Below are 15,776 nucleotides of genomic sequence, written 5' to 3'. Positions count from 1 at the left end.
TCTCAGTTTTTAGGGTAGCTTTCCCTGCATTTTACTAGCCATCAGCGCCAACCACCTTGTAGCTTGGCAGAGCTGGAGCCGAAGAACTAAGCTTTGCTAAACCCGAACCCTCAATACACACACAGCAGGCACTGTACATCAGCTTAAGCGCACGCTACCCAGTTGGACTGGGTACGAAGGAACCTGGGTATTTAAGGAAGCTGAGGTTGCTCAGATGTGCCCAATTCACAGGTTGCACTGCCGAGCTCACTGCCAAGTCACAGCCAAGGCTGGATCCAGGAAACTCGCTGTAAACGTCTTCTAATGGCTCTCGAGCCGTGGTCTGAAGGCACTGAGATCAAACATCGGGCCCACGTACTACAAAGCCAATTAAAAATAGCCTTTTTCTAAACAACAAAATACTTGATACTTCTCTGCAAGTGCTACTTTTCAGGCACGCCTTTAACTGCAGTTTCTAGAGCTCATCTGTAGGAGCTGAAAAAGTATTTTAAATTAGAAAAAACAAGCCTGTTCGTTTATAGCTACAATTCCCAACAGCTGACAGCAGTTCGTGTTATCCACCTCTTCCCACCGTTACCCTGCTCAGCTCCCTCAGTTTGAAGAAACGTCTCTCAAAATACAAGAGAGGAGTTTCATTCCCACCACATGCCATCACAGCCAAGAACTCCACATTGGCTATAGCAACTATTTATAAAGCAATAATATTACAAACAAATCTTAAGCAGCAATTTTTTTTTTCCAGTATGGTGGTAATTAATGAGCATCGGCAGGAAAGTTCTGGGGAGAGACAGGAGGACAGGCCACGCGGCCAAGCTCAACGGCTCCAACCAAGCCACCACAGCAGGCAACGACCACCAGCATTTCAGGCTGCTTAGGAACATTTCCTAAGGACCTTTTGGTTTCCCTGGGAGCAAAGCAATGGTTCTCCGCAAAGAAAACGCCTCTCTTGGATGCAAACATCAAGTCAGTGACTAACGCAATGCTAGATTTGAGATTTCTGAACGCTGACATGACCACCTATCAGCTGACGTTATTGCTACATTCCCATGTGATCCAGCTAATAAGAACAGAAGGGTTATTTAGAAAGCTGGATTACTTATTTATTTTTTTATTTTTTAATAGCAGCAGAGGGCGCTGAAGACATTTAACCAGAAATAAATAGCAAAGCACCAGCACCACCTTCAAAAAGTTGGGCTTCCCCAGCAAATTCAGGACCGCAGCCTGGACCGCAGGTCACTGGAAGGACATTGCTGGAAGGACATTGCCCCCCGCTTCATTTCCCACAACACGTTGTGGAAAGCACGCGCCTAGAGGTGGTAAGGAGAGCGCTGACGTTTTGGGAGATTTTGTTTCACAGATCATTTCAAAAAACGCCACTTAAAACTAAAAAGTTAAATACCAAACAAGTAAATTTCGTGGTCAAACATCGTGCAGTTTGACAGCCAATATAATCAAAAAGCTAAAAGCTGCATTTTCTTCTGATGGTAACTCCCCAAAATGGGAAATATTTCCACTCTTAGGCACGTTTAAAAAAATTCTCTTTGCATCAGCGCTGCAGCAGAAAATGAACTTTGAAAACCAAGCTCATTTCTAGCAATAAATGGAAAACCATAACCCAAAATGAAATAAATGCAGAAACAAAAACACCTCAGGGAGGTGTTTCCCCCTCTCACCTTTCAAGTGCAGTTTTAAGTCGACAGTGCAGCCCCTGAAAGCAGCTCATTTCTGCTTTTGGCTGCAGTTTCTGCTATCCTAGGAGTTTTTGCTCCCCACTTCCCTTTTCACTTTTTATCATCTGTTTCCGCCCCAGGCCCTGCTGCTGCGCTTCTCCCCGTGTTGCCCACGCTTCCCCTCGCTGTCCATAGGCTGGCAAAAAAAGCAAGCTGAAAAAGCAGGGAAAAGCTTCATCAGCACTAAAACCGGTGGCATACGCTAAAAAAAGAGAGATGCCCGCGATCAAACCTGCAGGAGTCTCGTCTGGGACATTTGTCTTCTCCCTCTACCGTAGAGCAGTAGCCCTGCAATATACTCAGACAGCAGCATGCCCATGTGAAAAAAAAACTCACAAAAATGTCTGTACTATTTCCAAAACTCCATAAAGTACGGTATGGACACCCCCAAGCTGCTTCTATGCAGGAACGCCTCAAATTTAGGCAAATCACCATAGGATGCGCACACGATTAGTGCGGAGAAGCCTGAACTCTTCTGTCCCGACTCCCTTCTGGCCGAGCAGCAAACCAGCTGCAGCACGGAAACATACTGAAACATTAGTGTGGTGCTGTGCCAGAACAAGGCAGGGCAGACGCAGAACACGGCCCCGATGCGGAAGAAACGGAAACATGACTGGCGACTTCCCCTTGCCGCCTTTCGCCATGTAAGAGCCAACACTAGCTGCTGCTTCAGAATAGGTTTTGGAAGCAAAGAGAATTGGGGGGGTTCATTTCGGGTTGCATTTCCACCTGACGCAAGAACTAAAGCAGTCTAAATCAGCACTGCCAACGTCGTATCCTCGCTCGGCACCCCAAGGGTATATCCCGTGGGCATTTCTCTTCCATTTTAAAGCAGTACTCGCAACTCCAGGGCCCTGTTTTAAGCCCACTGAGGAAGCTGAAACGGCAGAAAACTAACTTTGTTGATTACCTGCCAGTTTATCCACAAGCTGTCATGGTCAGATGAGCGTCAGTACTGATGCAAGAGAGGGGAAAGGACAGGAGCGTGGCACTGCCAACCCCGTACCGTCACGGAAGTACACCCGTAGGGAACGTTATAATCAGGACTGCACTTACCCTGGGTTCCCACTAGTACCATTGGGATTTCACTAGTGTTACGATAGTTAGCCATACGGCTGTAGTAGTGGTAAACAGTCTGGAAGCTAATTTCATCTTCCAAGCTGAAGACAAATATAACAGCATCCACCCACATGGCAAACTGCAGGAAAAAAAAAAGAAACAGAAGAAGCATACAGTGAAAAAAAGACACTGAAGAAAAAAAAGAAACAATCTTATCTTACATTGATGGAAAACAGAAATACACATTATAGAAACTTTATTAGTGATAATAACCAAGGGCTTAAAAAGTTGTGGTGTATTGTTCATAAAACGATGAATTAACGTTCATCATTAGACCAGGTAGGATATGGGATACACAACGGGTTTTCCTGCGCTCAACTCTTTCTTCTTGATGTAATAAGCCCAACTACTATCAGTGCAAATTGATTTTGATTCACAGAAAGTACCAGAGTCTCAGATTTCTGTATTCATAAGCTAGAACTAAGAAATACTTATCTCTAGGCATAGGAGTGCCTCATTTGCTGTGTTATTTCCCCACGTGGTGCTTCACATGCATGCTCACTGATGCTTCTGTTAATGCCAGGCCAAATATTATGGTTGTGGTTTTTACAAGCATGACTAATAAAATTCTTACAACTTGATCAATGTCCAAAAATGTTAATTTCAAATTTCCACTTACTCACTTTACAGACACCTTAACTGGACGCGCCGTGCTGAATGCCTTGTTCAGCCTTCGGTGTGCAAGCAAACTATTCTCCCTTGGCATCAGTAACCCACTGCACACCAGCAGGCCGAGGCAAGGTACGGTTTTAGTAACCATGTAAGTGAAAGAGTTCTAGCTCACAAGTGAAGATAATTTAAACACATTTAACATAACGGCAAATTTATCTTTCCATAGTTACAGCTTTTCTTACGGTTACAGTGTAAAAGTAGCAAAACATGCTTGGAGGTTTTCAAGAGAGTCAGGAGAGCAGACACCTCGTAGGTAAGGACAGAACTGTGGTTACACAAAATAGTTCCCGGCAAAATAAGCTCAACTACCATGCTATTAAATTGGAACTATTAAAACCAGAAGATCTAACCAAAATTACTGGAGGTAGTATCATTAGCGAGGACTTGCTCTTGGGTTTAACTTAAAAATTTTCACATTGACCAGAATCGGCTCAATTATGCCAAAAATTCTTGCTTCCAGCAGTGAGAGCTTTAAGGCATCCATCTTGAAGCTAACAGTCTCTTCAGAATAAGTTAATATGTTTCATCAGTGTGTAGCAGTAGCTTTCTACTAAACATTAAAAAAAATAAAAAATAAAAAAGTCCCTGAGAGGGGTTATTCAGTGCAATCCCTCCAGCCACAATAGGCTTCTAATAATTTCTTGTTTCTCTTCTTATTTTAAAATAAGTTTAAGCTTCATAAATACCAGACCTGGCACAACAGAAACTAAAGGACTTTGGAAAAACATGCACAACCTGGAAAACCAAGGATGCCTTATTTCACACTAATATCCTTCAAGTTTTATTGTGCAGGGAACAGCTTGAGGCAAAAAAGATTGCTCAGTTTTGCACACAATCCATCTTCAGTCTTACAACTGCGATTAGATCTACTTTTTTCCCCCCAAGATTAGTCCAAACAAAACCAAGCTATAAACGAAAGCTCTAAGTTTCGAGAAATAGCTTGTGGCAGCTCTGTATAGCTTAGTTGCTACATCAGTTGGGCTTTATAGTAGGAGAACATCGCACTTGTAAGAGATGACAGCAAGAGCTAACATCAAACCTGGTGTGCAAAAGAAATTATCGATATTCACAAACTCGGCATGGGACAAGAGTGAAACAGTGTTGGCCAGTGCATTTCACTACATCCTCGTTCCTTGAAATGAGCTATTTTCAAACTCTTTGCATATCTTCATCCTGGAACAATCTTATATTAGACGAGAAAGCTTATCGATGCAGAAAGCGAGTCTTCCGGTGAGTTTGTTTCCCCTCCCTTGCTGTCGGGAAAGGGAACCGTTTCTAGATCATAAAACAGGGGCAGGTGCACATTTTTCTTCAGATAATGTCCCCTTTTCATTATGCAGTTATGAGTGGTCCTGAGTGCAGGAGTAAGTTTTTTATTCCAGGAATTAACACCAAAAATAAAGATCTTTCTAAAATACCCAGAATTGCAAATTGCACCAAACAAATCTGAAGGGAACTTGCATGTGAAACATCCCTTCCGAAAAGTGAAATAGCACCAAGAGAAAACCCTTTAAGCCTTTCCATGCTCATTATTTGCGGAAGAACAAAGTCAGCAGCAGTAATCAGAGGTAATTAAAAACCTCAAATTTACCTAGAACGCATCAAAGGCAACACATTTTGTGTCTGCGGTAAGTTCAAGCGAACTTTATAAGAAAATTAATTCTTTAGGTACAAAAATAGTTAGATTTATGTATATATCCTTAGTCTTTGGGTTCCCCCCCCCAAATGAATATTCTATAAGCATTAAGGCCTGGAAACCGTTGTGTACTTCAGCCAAATTATTCACAGCCGAAAACAGTACCGTTCATTTAAGCTCAAGCCTCACACAACTGCAGATGTGTCGGCGACACTAAGCTTTTGTTTGTGGTTTTTCTTCCTTCCAGGATGTCGCTCGGGGTCTCCGTTTCCTCTACCTCTTCGCTCTTCTCCTTTGGCCCGCCGCCTTCCCCCCACGCTCGAAGCCTCCTGCAGCTAAAGAGCAAGAGCGGAGCCCCGAAGCACAAGCTGCTCCCGCTGGCACCTCTCCCGCTCAGCTGTTTGGCAGCGGCACGGGTCCCGCTGCCAGGTTTTCGGAAGCCGCTCCACCGCTAAGTGGCCGCGTGAGGCAAGACCAGCGGCAGAGCACACACTTGAGACCTCACTGACACCCAGGTAAGAGAAGGTCGAGGGCAAACAAAGCTGCCGGTGTCTTCTCCAAGGCCACACAAGTGTCTTCTCCAAGGCAAATCCTGTGTACAGAAGAGGAGCCGCCTCCGATGAGACAGGGTGGCACTATATGCTACCCAGACACCACTTCAGCAACCTAAGGAGGCAGCGGTGCCGAGCCACAGCTTGGAAAGAGGGAAGCAACAAGTACGTATGGCACTCTGCATTTATCTTCTGCTTAAGGACTTAAGCCTTCTGACTCAAAAGAAATCGTAAGTCTGCAGCATGCAATTTTCTTGTCACTGGAAGCATCTTCTGGCCCTGAAATTAGGCACTCATTATAAGACAACCTTATATCTTTACTACTTGTTTCACATTGTGATTGAAACCACAAGCGTTTTCTAAACAGAACATTTCTCACCTGAGGGAAACATTACCACCTGGAAGAAGAGCAGGACCAAGGAAAGAACAGAACACAGCAAGTTTCCTTGAAAGGAAGGTTCAGGTACTTTAAAAAATGGAAAGGGTGTTTTTAGCCTGGTAAAGCTCTATGTGCAATGCTCACCTGTGCCTCTGGAGGGCCCCCTTCATCTCTAATCAGCAGCAGATAGCTTTGTCCATCAACTACTATCTCTTTCTTGAATCTCCCACCTGTCACACAAAGTAACTCATTACAGGAGAGAAAAGGTACAAAACACAAAACAGAAAAAGGCTTCGCTTGGGGAAAAAGAGAAGCGTTCTTAAGATTTTTCCATGCATGCATAAAATACTGTGAATATAAGGTAAGCTCCTAAGCTCTAGCATAGGAATTAATAAATAAAAGCTAAGCCAAATATTTTCAGATCAATAATGGAAAAAAAACACCCAAATGCATTACAAATGTTAATTCCCATGTTACACATACTTGGTTTTGATACATACATTTAAAGACAGTCTTCGCTGTTTTGGGTAATGATGAGAAAGCATCTCAAAAAAATGCTAACATGGTACAGTTGCATGCAACAGCAACACCAGGTGTTAGAACTAAAACAGATTTCCTATAGGCCTTAGCTTTTCCTCAAGAGAAGCCCAGTTCTTACAGTACACACATAATGTTATGAAAATGGTACTTCTATATTCACAAACCACAGTTAGGGGAAAATACTAGACACATGTTAGACAAAAAACTACATGGTGGCACCTCCGTAGAGATGTATTAAACTATTGAAGAACGTTGTACCACTTGCTAGCAGGGTGAATTAAAGACCTGTTTTGGAGAGAGAGATAAAAAGAGCAGAAGCAAGCTTTGATCCAAATTCTAGTCCTGAGCCTTTTATTTTAGGGAGATGGAGACTTTTTAGTGCTTGTGTGGACCAAAGAACTGGCGCTGAACTCAAGGCTCTCCGAATGGTGACTCGGAGCACGACCCAAGGGCAGAACGGGGATTACATGCCTCTGGGGCTCAGGGCATTGCAGGCACCATGCTGTTTCTCATGACAACCTTCAGATAACAACCAAATCACATTTTGGGTTTCTGGGAGGACTGAGCCTAAACCAGGATTAGCAAACTTGGCTTGCTCAAGTCTTTGGGCTGGATTTATACTCCTCAGCTGGAAGTGAAAGCGCTCTTATCTTGGCCACTAAGCCACAAAGGCCCTCGGGCCTCCATGCCTCACACTCCTCAATCAGCTCCCATATGAATTTTCCAGACTAAGACAAAACAGATCTATTAACTAACATTAAACTTGAGGGTTTTTTTTTTAAACTTGAATTATTTTCAGTTTTGTTTCAATCCAATTTCCCAACTATGCTTACTCCAGTGCTGTCACACTATCAAAAAATCAATACATTTAAACCCTTGACAGGGGAATGCGCAATTCTCAGTTCCACCAAGCAGCTCTTTAAGCAATAAGCCGGCACACACAGGCTAACAGGGCCCTCAAACATGCACACAAGAATTACTAACCTTTAGGGAAACCCCAGACTGGCTTAGACCCACCATTCCCCCAGCCCGGACAACACAGTTGGTTTCAAATCAAGATTACTCAACAGTTCAGCTATATGCAATAGGTAAGAATGTTTAAATGCATTTCATGATTAATATAAGACATCCAAAAAGCTTTTCTTTCCTTCTTTTTTCTTTTCTTTTTTTTTTTTTTTTTAAATATATCTATCCTATTATGAATGGCTATGGGGCACCAAACAGGGAGCAATTAACAGATTGCCACAATTTTTGTCCTTTCATGGTACAGAATTAGGAGAGCACCTATTTACAGATTTTTCATTATCTTGGCCAAGAATTGGATTTCATTTTGGCTTCCAAGATAAGTGGGAGATAAATTAATATTAATGGTGAACTTGAAAAGGAAAAGATCAAAAAATATATAAACCTTTGAAAGGAAACCAGCCTTAGCTCTCAGAACCTGAATTTCTATTAGCCATATAATTATTTCTATTCTTATAGAATAACTTTGTCAATTACTTGCGTCTGCTTCATAATGAAGTATTAAATAAAACTGATTACTTAATGCATAGCCCTCCAGGGACACACATTAAGCTTTAAGTAACAATGGAAATGCAGTATATATATTTTTTTGATTGAAGAGTGAAAATTCTGCATAATTGCCATTTCCCATTTCCTTTTCTGAGCATTGAAAGTTCACACAGCGTTTTATAAAATACCATGAACTGAAAACATATTTAAGAACCATCCCATTATTCCCTCTCGTTGATAGGATGCCTTTCAAACCTCACCGCATCTTCACACTCAGTTCTCAGAGGCATAAAGAAGTTACAGACAAGGCGAATTAAAAAGCTTAAGCAGAGAACTGTAAAAATACCCATGACTGTAATATTTTTATATATATATATATATATATATATACACACGCAGATCACAAATGTGAGCAGTGATATGAGATTTGAGAGACACTTCAAGGTCACTCACACATCAAAAGATTTCTTTTTGAGGAAGCAGCTCTGAGAGGTGTACTATATTTAACAAATACAGTATAAAGTTATCCAGCAGTTCTCCTCCTATATGAATCCACATTAAGCAGCCAGCTTGCATACCTGTTCCTTGCCTTCCCCTAAAATGCTGCGCCTTAAATTCAGTGCAATGATATTGTATTTTTATTTCCAGTATTAAATTTAAATCTTAACACACTGCACCACTTTTCCAAGGTCTGTCATGTCAGAAGAGCAGCACTGCAGTCAACAAGCATACATTAAATTTAAATCCATCAAAGCGGCTGCTTGTCCCTAAAGCTGAGTATGCTCGTTACCTGGTATATGCCTTAGTTTTCATCAGCTCCTTCATATTGCTCAACATTTTACTCTTGCACTTGAACGCTGCTGCAAGCACACCATGACAAATACCCTTCCCACTCAAATATCCAAGCAGAGAAAAATCATTTATATAAAGCCTCAGCTTCTCCTACTTAACGTTTTTTTCTCCCCTCCCTCTCCAGGCTTATATAGCCTAATTTTGATTGCCATACCAGCCTGGATTTACTAGACAAGAGATGTCCTTGACAGTTCTGCTCCTCTGAAGTCATCTGCCACAATTTTTGTTTTATATTCTTGACTCAAAGGGCAAGAAAAACTAAGCTTCTGTATTTCTTCTATGTGCAAAGAAAGCCAAATACTTCAGCATCGCGTGGTGGATATCTGACCCTATCCGTTCGTAGAGACCATCAGTGGATCAGATGCATCCCAACTTTTCAGTGAGTTCCCAAGCGAATAGAAAAAGAGGAACCTATCACAAAGCAAAATTTTATCAGAAAAATCTCCCCCACCTTACCCCCCCCTGCAACCAGTCAAAAAGATATTCAAGTCTGCAATGGGAGAGACACTACAAACTAACAGTCTCCAGCTCAATTCTTAAGGAAGAAAAATGTCATCTCAGCAACACTTAGTGTCCTTTCTCCCTTCACATAAAATGTATTCATATAAATAAGAGAATCTAAAAAAAAAAAAAAAAAAAAAGTAATATACCCATACCCATGTGCTCTTGAGGGTTTTTTTTTTTCCTTTGGCTTCAGGTATTTCATCATTAAGTAGTTGAAATCTAATAACCCCCAAAATCAAAGTGTTTGAAAGGATGCCCTAGATTTCCAGACGATGTAAGCACTTGGAAAAAAAAAATTTGAACATCTTGAAGTGTAACAGCAGATCCACCCTCATCCCCTATTTAAGAAATTGCTTATGCAAATTTGAGATCAAGGCAAGATACATCCCTACTAATTTGTGTTATTACAACATTAAAGAGCCCTCATCTTGAGTGTATCATAATATCAGGTACTACACAGGAGACGCATTAAAAAAACTACCCCAATATCAAGCGTTTACGCAGCAAAAAAATAATAATTTTATATATATATATACACACACACATATAGCGAAGAATATATGGATTTCTGCCAGCATATGAAATCAAGGCTATGTGACCATCCTGTAGATATCTATGGTCATAACATTCTTAATGCAGACGGCAGAATAACTCTGCCTTTGACTTGACGAGCCCTGACACGACCCATCCCCAGGCCAGCAAAGTAACAGCAATGCAACAGCAGCTATTCTAACGTGGCTCTAAGACAGCACCGCACTAGTGATTTCTGCAAAGTGCATCTCTGGAATTTGTAAAACATTACAGGGCCACAAGGAAAGAAAAATTTGACAGGTCAGCAGGTCTGAACACTTCACCACCACTACCTTAGAAGTCAAAAAGTCTCCCATGGCTACACAACACCACTGTATTTTTTTAATAAGTATCTGTATATATGATGGAGCCACAAGGTACCAGTTAAGCTGAAGACACTGAAAGCAAAGAAATGACCTTCTTAATTTAAAGAGTGAGCTCAAAACCGCAGTGAGCAGTCCCAAGGGAAGTAACTAGCTCTGTTCTAGTCACATCAGTGTTATGACACAGGCAGCTTTTTAATGAGGGAATTTCACAGCTCCCCTATGTACCTGCCAAAAGAGGTCGTGGAAACAAAAAAGACTGGCAGGCTGGCCCACAGCTCTGACGGACAGGATGATCACTCCTGCTACATCCTAATAGGCACGTCACAGCACAAAGATGCTAGAGTGCAAGACGTGCAATCAACGGCTGAACTATATTTACTTGCAACGTCAATCCCATGTTTGGAACTACGGAGAAGATGTGCCACTGAATATCCCAAGTAACTCTCTACAGCCAGACAAGTGCGGCTGGAAAACGCTGTCATGAAACACAGCAATTTCACAAGAAGAAATTCTTGAAACTGCGTGGAAGCTTGGATTTGGGAGGATTTTAGTATGTGGGTTTTTTTCTCCCCCCTCTAAAACTCTACACTTAAAAAATGCTGCAAGACGTGATTCTCAGTTTCCCTGGGCAAGATCAGTACCAATTCATACAGACCCATTTTCAGACATACACACAATTTCACAGAAGCAGGCAAATATTACTGCTCTATGAATCACACGCAATACCTACCAGAAGGTAGGGAAACGCTCCTGGTGCAACACAAAAACACTCAAACACAGTCTGTTACATGCATTTGGCCAGATTCCTATTGAAAATGCTCCAGATGAAAATATATCTTCTCTGACCAATACAAAGCTAAATAAATTTCATGCACTAACAATTTAGCAAGCATGGCTTAAGACCTAGCACGAATGAGAACACCAGGTTGAAGGAATGAACAAAAGCTTGTTAATCTCATTTCTATGCACAGCATCCTGCAAGAGCTGATGCCTTGGATCAGCAGTAATAAGAAACAGTCCCTCGGTGAAGATGGATACAGATTTTAAACTTCTCACACATTTTTAATCAAAGGTGCTCTATATTGTGAATCTTTTATTACATAGATGAAACCCTTCATCTGCGGAATTACCTAGTTATGAAAGCCTGGACGCCTCTTCCTCTAGCTGATAACTGTTTCACTGAGTAATTGCTCATTGAAGCAACTGCCGATTTTCATACTGTATCCCCAGGCTCAACTTCATTTGCCAGACTCTTTATTCAAGTAAATTGGCACAGGGATGAAGTTATTTGGCCATATGAGAAAGATAAGTTTGGGGGGCTGGCCATATGACAAATAGGTGCAGCAGCGGAACCTCTACCACGACTACGGGGGCAGGGGAGGAGGGAGTGGGACATCAAAGGAGAGCAGGAAGATAAGACTGAAATAGCCATAAAAGCCTCTATCTCGGATTCCCAATGACATGTGAATTTTGACAACCATGGTTAGTAGTCTTACAAATGGAGATTTCCTCATAGGTGGTCGGGTTTTTTTGGTTGGTTGTTTTTTTGTTTGTTTTTAATATAAGGTATTGCCAAGAATCTAGGCTTATCTTCAGGGAAGCACATTAAGAAATCATTTATTTCCTTAGCTCATACACAAATAATTTTCATGTATTTGGTCTCAAGGTGGTGTCAAACTCAGGAAAGACAAATGCTCATAAAACCTTCTGCAACTAAAAAGAAGCACTAAAGAATGACTGCAACAGTCCAGTAAACCAATGCCAATGTTGTACCTCAGCATTACTCTATTTTATTTAAATAAAAATAACCATTTCAAGTATCTCTTAGAAAAACATTTTTCTCAGTGTAACATTAACAGAAGCATTAACAATTATTTTCACAATATTAAGATGGTTGTGCTCAGTGCTTGACGTCAGTTTATTTTGGTATTGGGAGCTGAGAAGATATCACAAACTCTTATTCAGCCACATGTAAAATTAACTTCTGGGTATTTATTTAATGCCAAAGATCCTACTAAACACTATTTAAGAAACCAAACGTGGTTACACTAGGTTGAGTGTAAAACCACGCAGAGCAAAGATTGGGGAACTACCACGACACTCACACAGAGCTATGGCCACAAGCAGTTAACAGCATTAGCTTCCCGACAAAGTACACTGGAAGAAAGCACAGCAAGACAGTCTAGACTGAGCTTTTCAAAACCCATCATCTGCTTCTGGCCCGTAGCTTTAACATCCATTTCAGAAAAGGCATGGAGGGAATTATGAGCTAGAAGGTGGTAGAGTTCTCCTTGAAGTAACAAGTGACCAAGCAGTACACACATCTACACCAGAATTTCCCCCCCGCACACAGTAATTGAAGCAGAGATTTTGGCCCGAAACAGTCGCTGCTGAGCTCATCTCTTGCCACGCTGCAGAGAAAGGTGAGCAGAAGTAATTCGGATGGAAGCATTTGTTTCCACCCCCCCAAGCTAGCTACTTCTTAAAAGGGTAACAAAGCACATGCAGATATATCTAACTCCTGCTGATGATCCTTATCGCAGTTTGCATACTACTGCAATCAAAGCCAGGCTTATCCACAGGCACAAAACATTATTATATTACATAGATAATCTTATAGTTATGCAATTAATACATAGAACAGCTGTCAAGGAAGCACCAATATATCTTCTCGTAATTCCATGAAAGGAAGCTTACAGGTCTTTATGGCTGGGGGTTCTAGTAGCAGTTGCAAGCTGCAATGACATCTAATAATTTAATTTTGAGATATGTTCATCGAAGTACCTGCAGTACTTCTACAGAAGGCCACATCTGATGGGTCCACAAAACCTCGTAGTGCTTTTTTAAACACTTCAGCATTCAGGAAGATATAGCTTACACTTCAGAAACACTCAAGTTACAGAAAATCAGAGACGACATGTGGGATGATAACATTCCATTTGCTTAAAAACTAATTACAACATAATTAAGGCCATTAGAGAGAAAATGGGAGGGGGGTTACCTTGAGGGTGTGGAGTTAGGGGCAGTTATGCTGACTGACATTTCTGCAAAGGTATTGGTCTCATTCCCAAATGATATAAAATTTTAAAAATAAGTCAGTGCAGTCCTAAACTGCTTAAACGGGACTGCAAATTAACCAAATAAGGAACAGCCATCTGAGAGAGTGAAATCCTGCTGCAACACACGCTTGCCTAAACACCAGCTAACTAGAATGAAACATAAAGCAATTGCTTCCATTAATTTTAAACAGTTGCCAACACAGAGTGAAAACACAGAAGTAGCAGTGCTTTGCACACCAGTCTGGGAAGAACATTCATTTGAGCCAACCAGATCTGACTGCAGACAAATATTAGAAATACTACAAATTTGGGCGCAGGAAAAATTTCCATGACTTTTTTTTCCACTGTCAGAAAGAGTAAGCAACTCCCACGTTTTGAAACCGAAAGTTCATGTTATTAGGAGCAATCAGATAATGGTCGATCTCGCTAACTTTGGTGCTAACCTTAACAGCCTAAGCTAACCAATAAATTAAAGATATTGTGCTGTGTACAAAGAGGAATGAAACCAGCACAGACTAACACAGTAGCTTGGTGAGGAACAGTTCCTGCTAATGTGCATTTTAGAGTAGCTTGCCTTCATTTCAGTTAAAATTGGTATGTTCACTCTACTAGCTAGCAGCATCCCTGTACCTATGAGTAGTACCCATTTTAAAACAAAATCAGTGTCTGCTCATTTATTTGACAAACCGGACAACCGACTCAACTCTAGCTAGGAAACCAGGCCAGTAGGCACCAATGTTGGGCTTCCCTCTTCTGCAGAAGCCATACAGACAGGTTCTTTCTCACCAAGACAGCTTTGAAAATGTATTTAGGTGTTACCTAAGAATATGACACAGCTGAAATAATACTCCAGGGTGGATGGGCGGACTTGGGGAGACCAGAGGAAACACTGACCAGGTTCCCTCCAAAGGTCCACTGATAAACCGAGCAGAGAATTCAGCCCCAGCGCAGGACACCGCCCTGACAGAGGGCTGCAGGGTGTGAATGAGCATAAGTTGCCCCAATTTCAGAGTTACATGAAAAGGAAAAAGAGGACAAATTTCCTGACGTGAATCTTTGCAAGTGTCACTGAGGGTAGTTGCAAGCAATTTTCCTCCTCCCAATTTTAATGTTTGTATGAAACTCCAAACTAAATTACACCAAGGTAATATACCCTAATGAAAGCTCTCTAGCTGCTTCTGCTGTGATGAATCAAAGAGATGAAGCATTAATTGGTACCTTCCTTCTATCTGTTATCATGCAGATCTTAACATTTAGCCCTTATAGACAAAAGTATTCATATTTAAAGTATCACACTTACTTTTAGCAAATGCACCAGAAAAGTGCCTGTCATTTTAAACATGCATCATTGAAAGAATCTAATTGTCCTTCTCAAGAGAAGCACAAGCCCAACCCACACAATTTTTAAATGCGATGAATAGGTTGGAGATGTAACACTCTTGAATTTTCAAAATTCTGAAACATCTCAGCTGATTTTCTTAGAGTGGTGAAACACCTGAGCACTCCCTGCTGAAACTATTCCACTCGCAAAATATTAAACACCCATCAAATTGGCATGATGAAGTAACACATTTCCACCTGACATTTACTGCACATAAGTGTAAATGCAAAAACATTGGCACTGAGCACATAAAAACTGGAGACATATGTCTCCAAGTATGCTTTTTTTTTCCATGTTTCATTCCCGTGAAAAAAATAGTTCTGACAGTTTAAAGTGGGGGACAATACCCATAGGAACCTGCAAGGAACTACCTACACTGACCTTCACTCAGATCCCTGGTACACAGTGCCGGCTTTGAACTTTGCAAGCGCCAGAAGACCTCTTTCAGCAATATTTGTACTATTGCAAGACCTCCAGGGATTACTCCAAAACACTGAATCCCGCAATTACGATTCGGCATGATTTTTAGGCTGAACTGCTGCAGTGCTTCCTGCGCTGCTGCTTCTGTTCCTCGTATTTAGTGTTCTTCCTCACACCGCATCCTCTTAACGTAGCGCAGATTTATTTAAACTTCAGTAGGGCAGAACTATGAATATCAGATGTTCGAGCTTAACCAAGCAATAAAGCTCTTGAAGATGAACGTGCTGAAAGACTTTAAAAGCAATGCCTAGTTAAATATTAAAATGTGAAACACAAAAGCTATTTATACAGGTTTCAATATCTAATTATAAGATAGGAAATCAAGTATTTCTGACAGCTTTTTTTTTTTTTTTTTTTAAACTTGTTCTTGAAGATTGAAAGTACATCAAATCCCCTAAGGTGGTACAGAATATTAAAGCTATGTATTAGTATCTTGTTTGTCACAGTTTGGTGGGTTATGGGTAA

The 15,776-nt window shown here is 41.1% G+C and overlaps 1 protein-coding gene across 7 annotated transcripts in view; it reads right to left on the bottom strand.

The window, feature by feature from the left end:
* Positions 1-15,776, bottom strand: part of AGAP1 (ArfGAP with GTPase domain, ankyrin repeat and PH domain 1) — a 386,106-nt gene that overhangs the window by 227,258 nt on the left and 143,072 nt on the right. For 6 of the 7 annotated variants that reach the window (XM_026087248.1, XM_026087283.1, XM_026087275.1 and 3 more), the window contains 2 exons: positions 6,232-6,317; positions 2,787-2,928 (listed from right to left, as the gene is read on the bottom strand). In XM_026087248.1, coding sequence (XP_025943033.1) covers positions 2,787-2,928; positions 6,232-6,317 — 228 coding nt within the window. The remainder of the gene's footprint in view (positions 1-2,786; positions 2,929-6,231; positions 6,318-15,776) is intronic. The other variant, XM_026087299.1, reaches the window with a different exon arrangement.

Source organism: Apteryx rowi, unplaced genomic scaffold, assembly GCF_003343035.1.
Source record: "Apteryx rowi isolate R43461 unplaced genomic scaffold, aptRow1 scaffold_12, whole genome shotgun sequence".
In the NCBI taxonomy this organism is placed as follows: Eukaryota; Metazoa; Chordata; class Aves; order Apterygiformes; family Apterygidae; genus Apteryx; species Apteryx rowi.
Note: the sequence above shows the minus strand (reverse complement) of the source record. Positions and strands in the feature narration are given on the sequence as shown.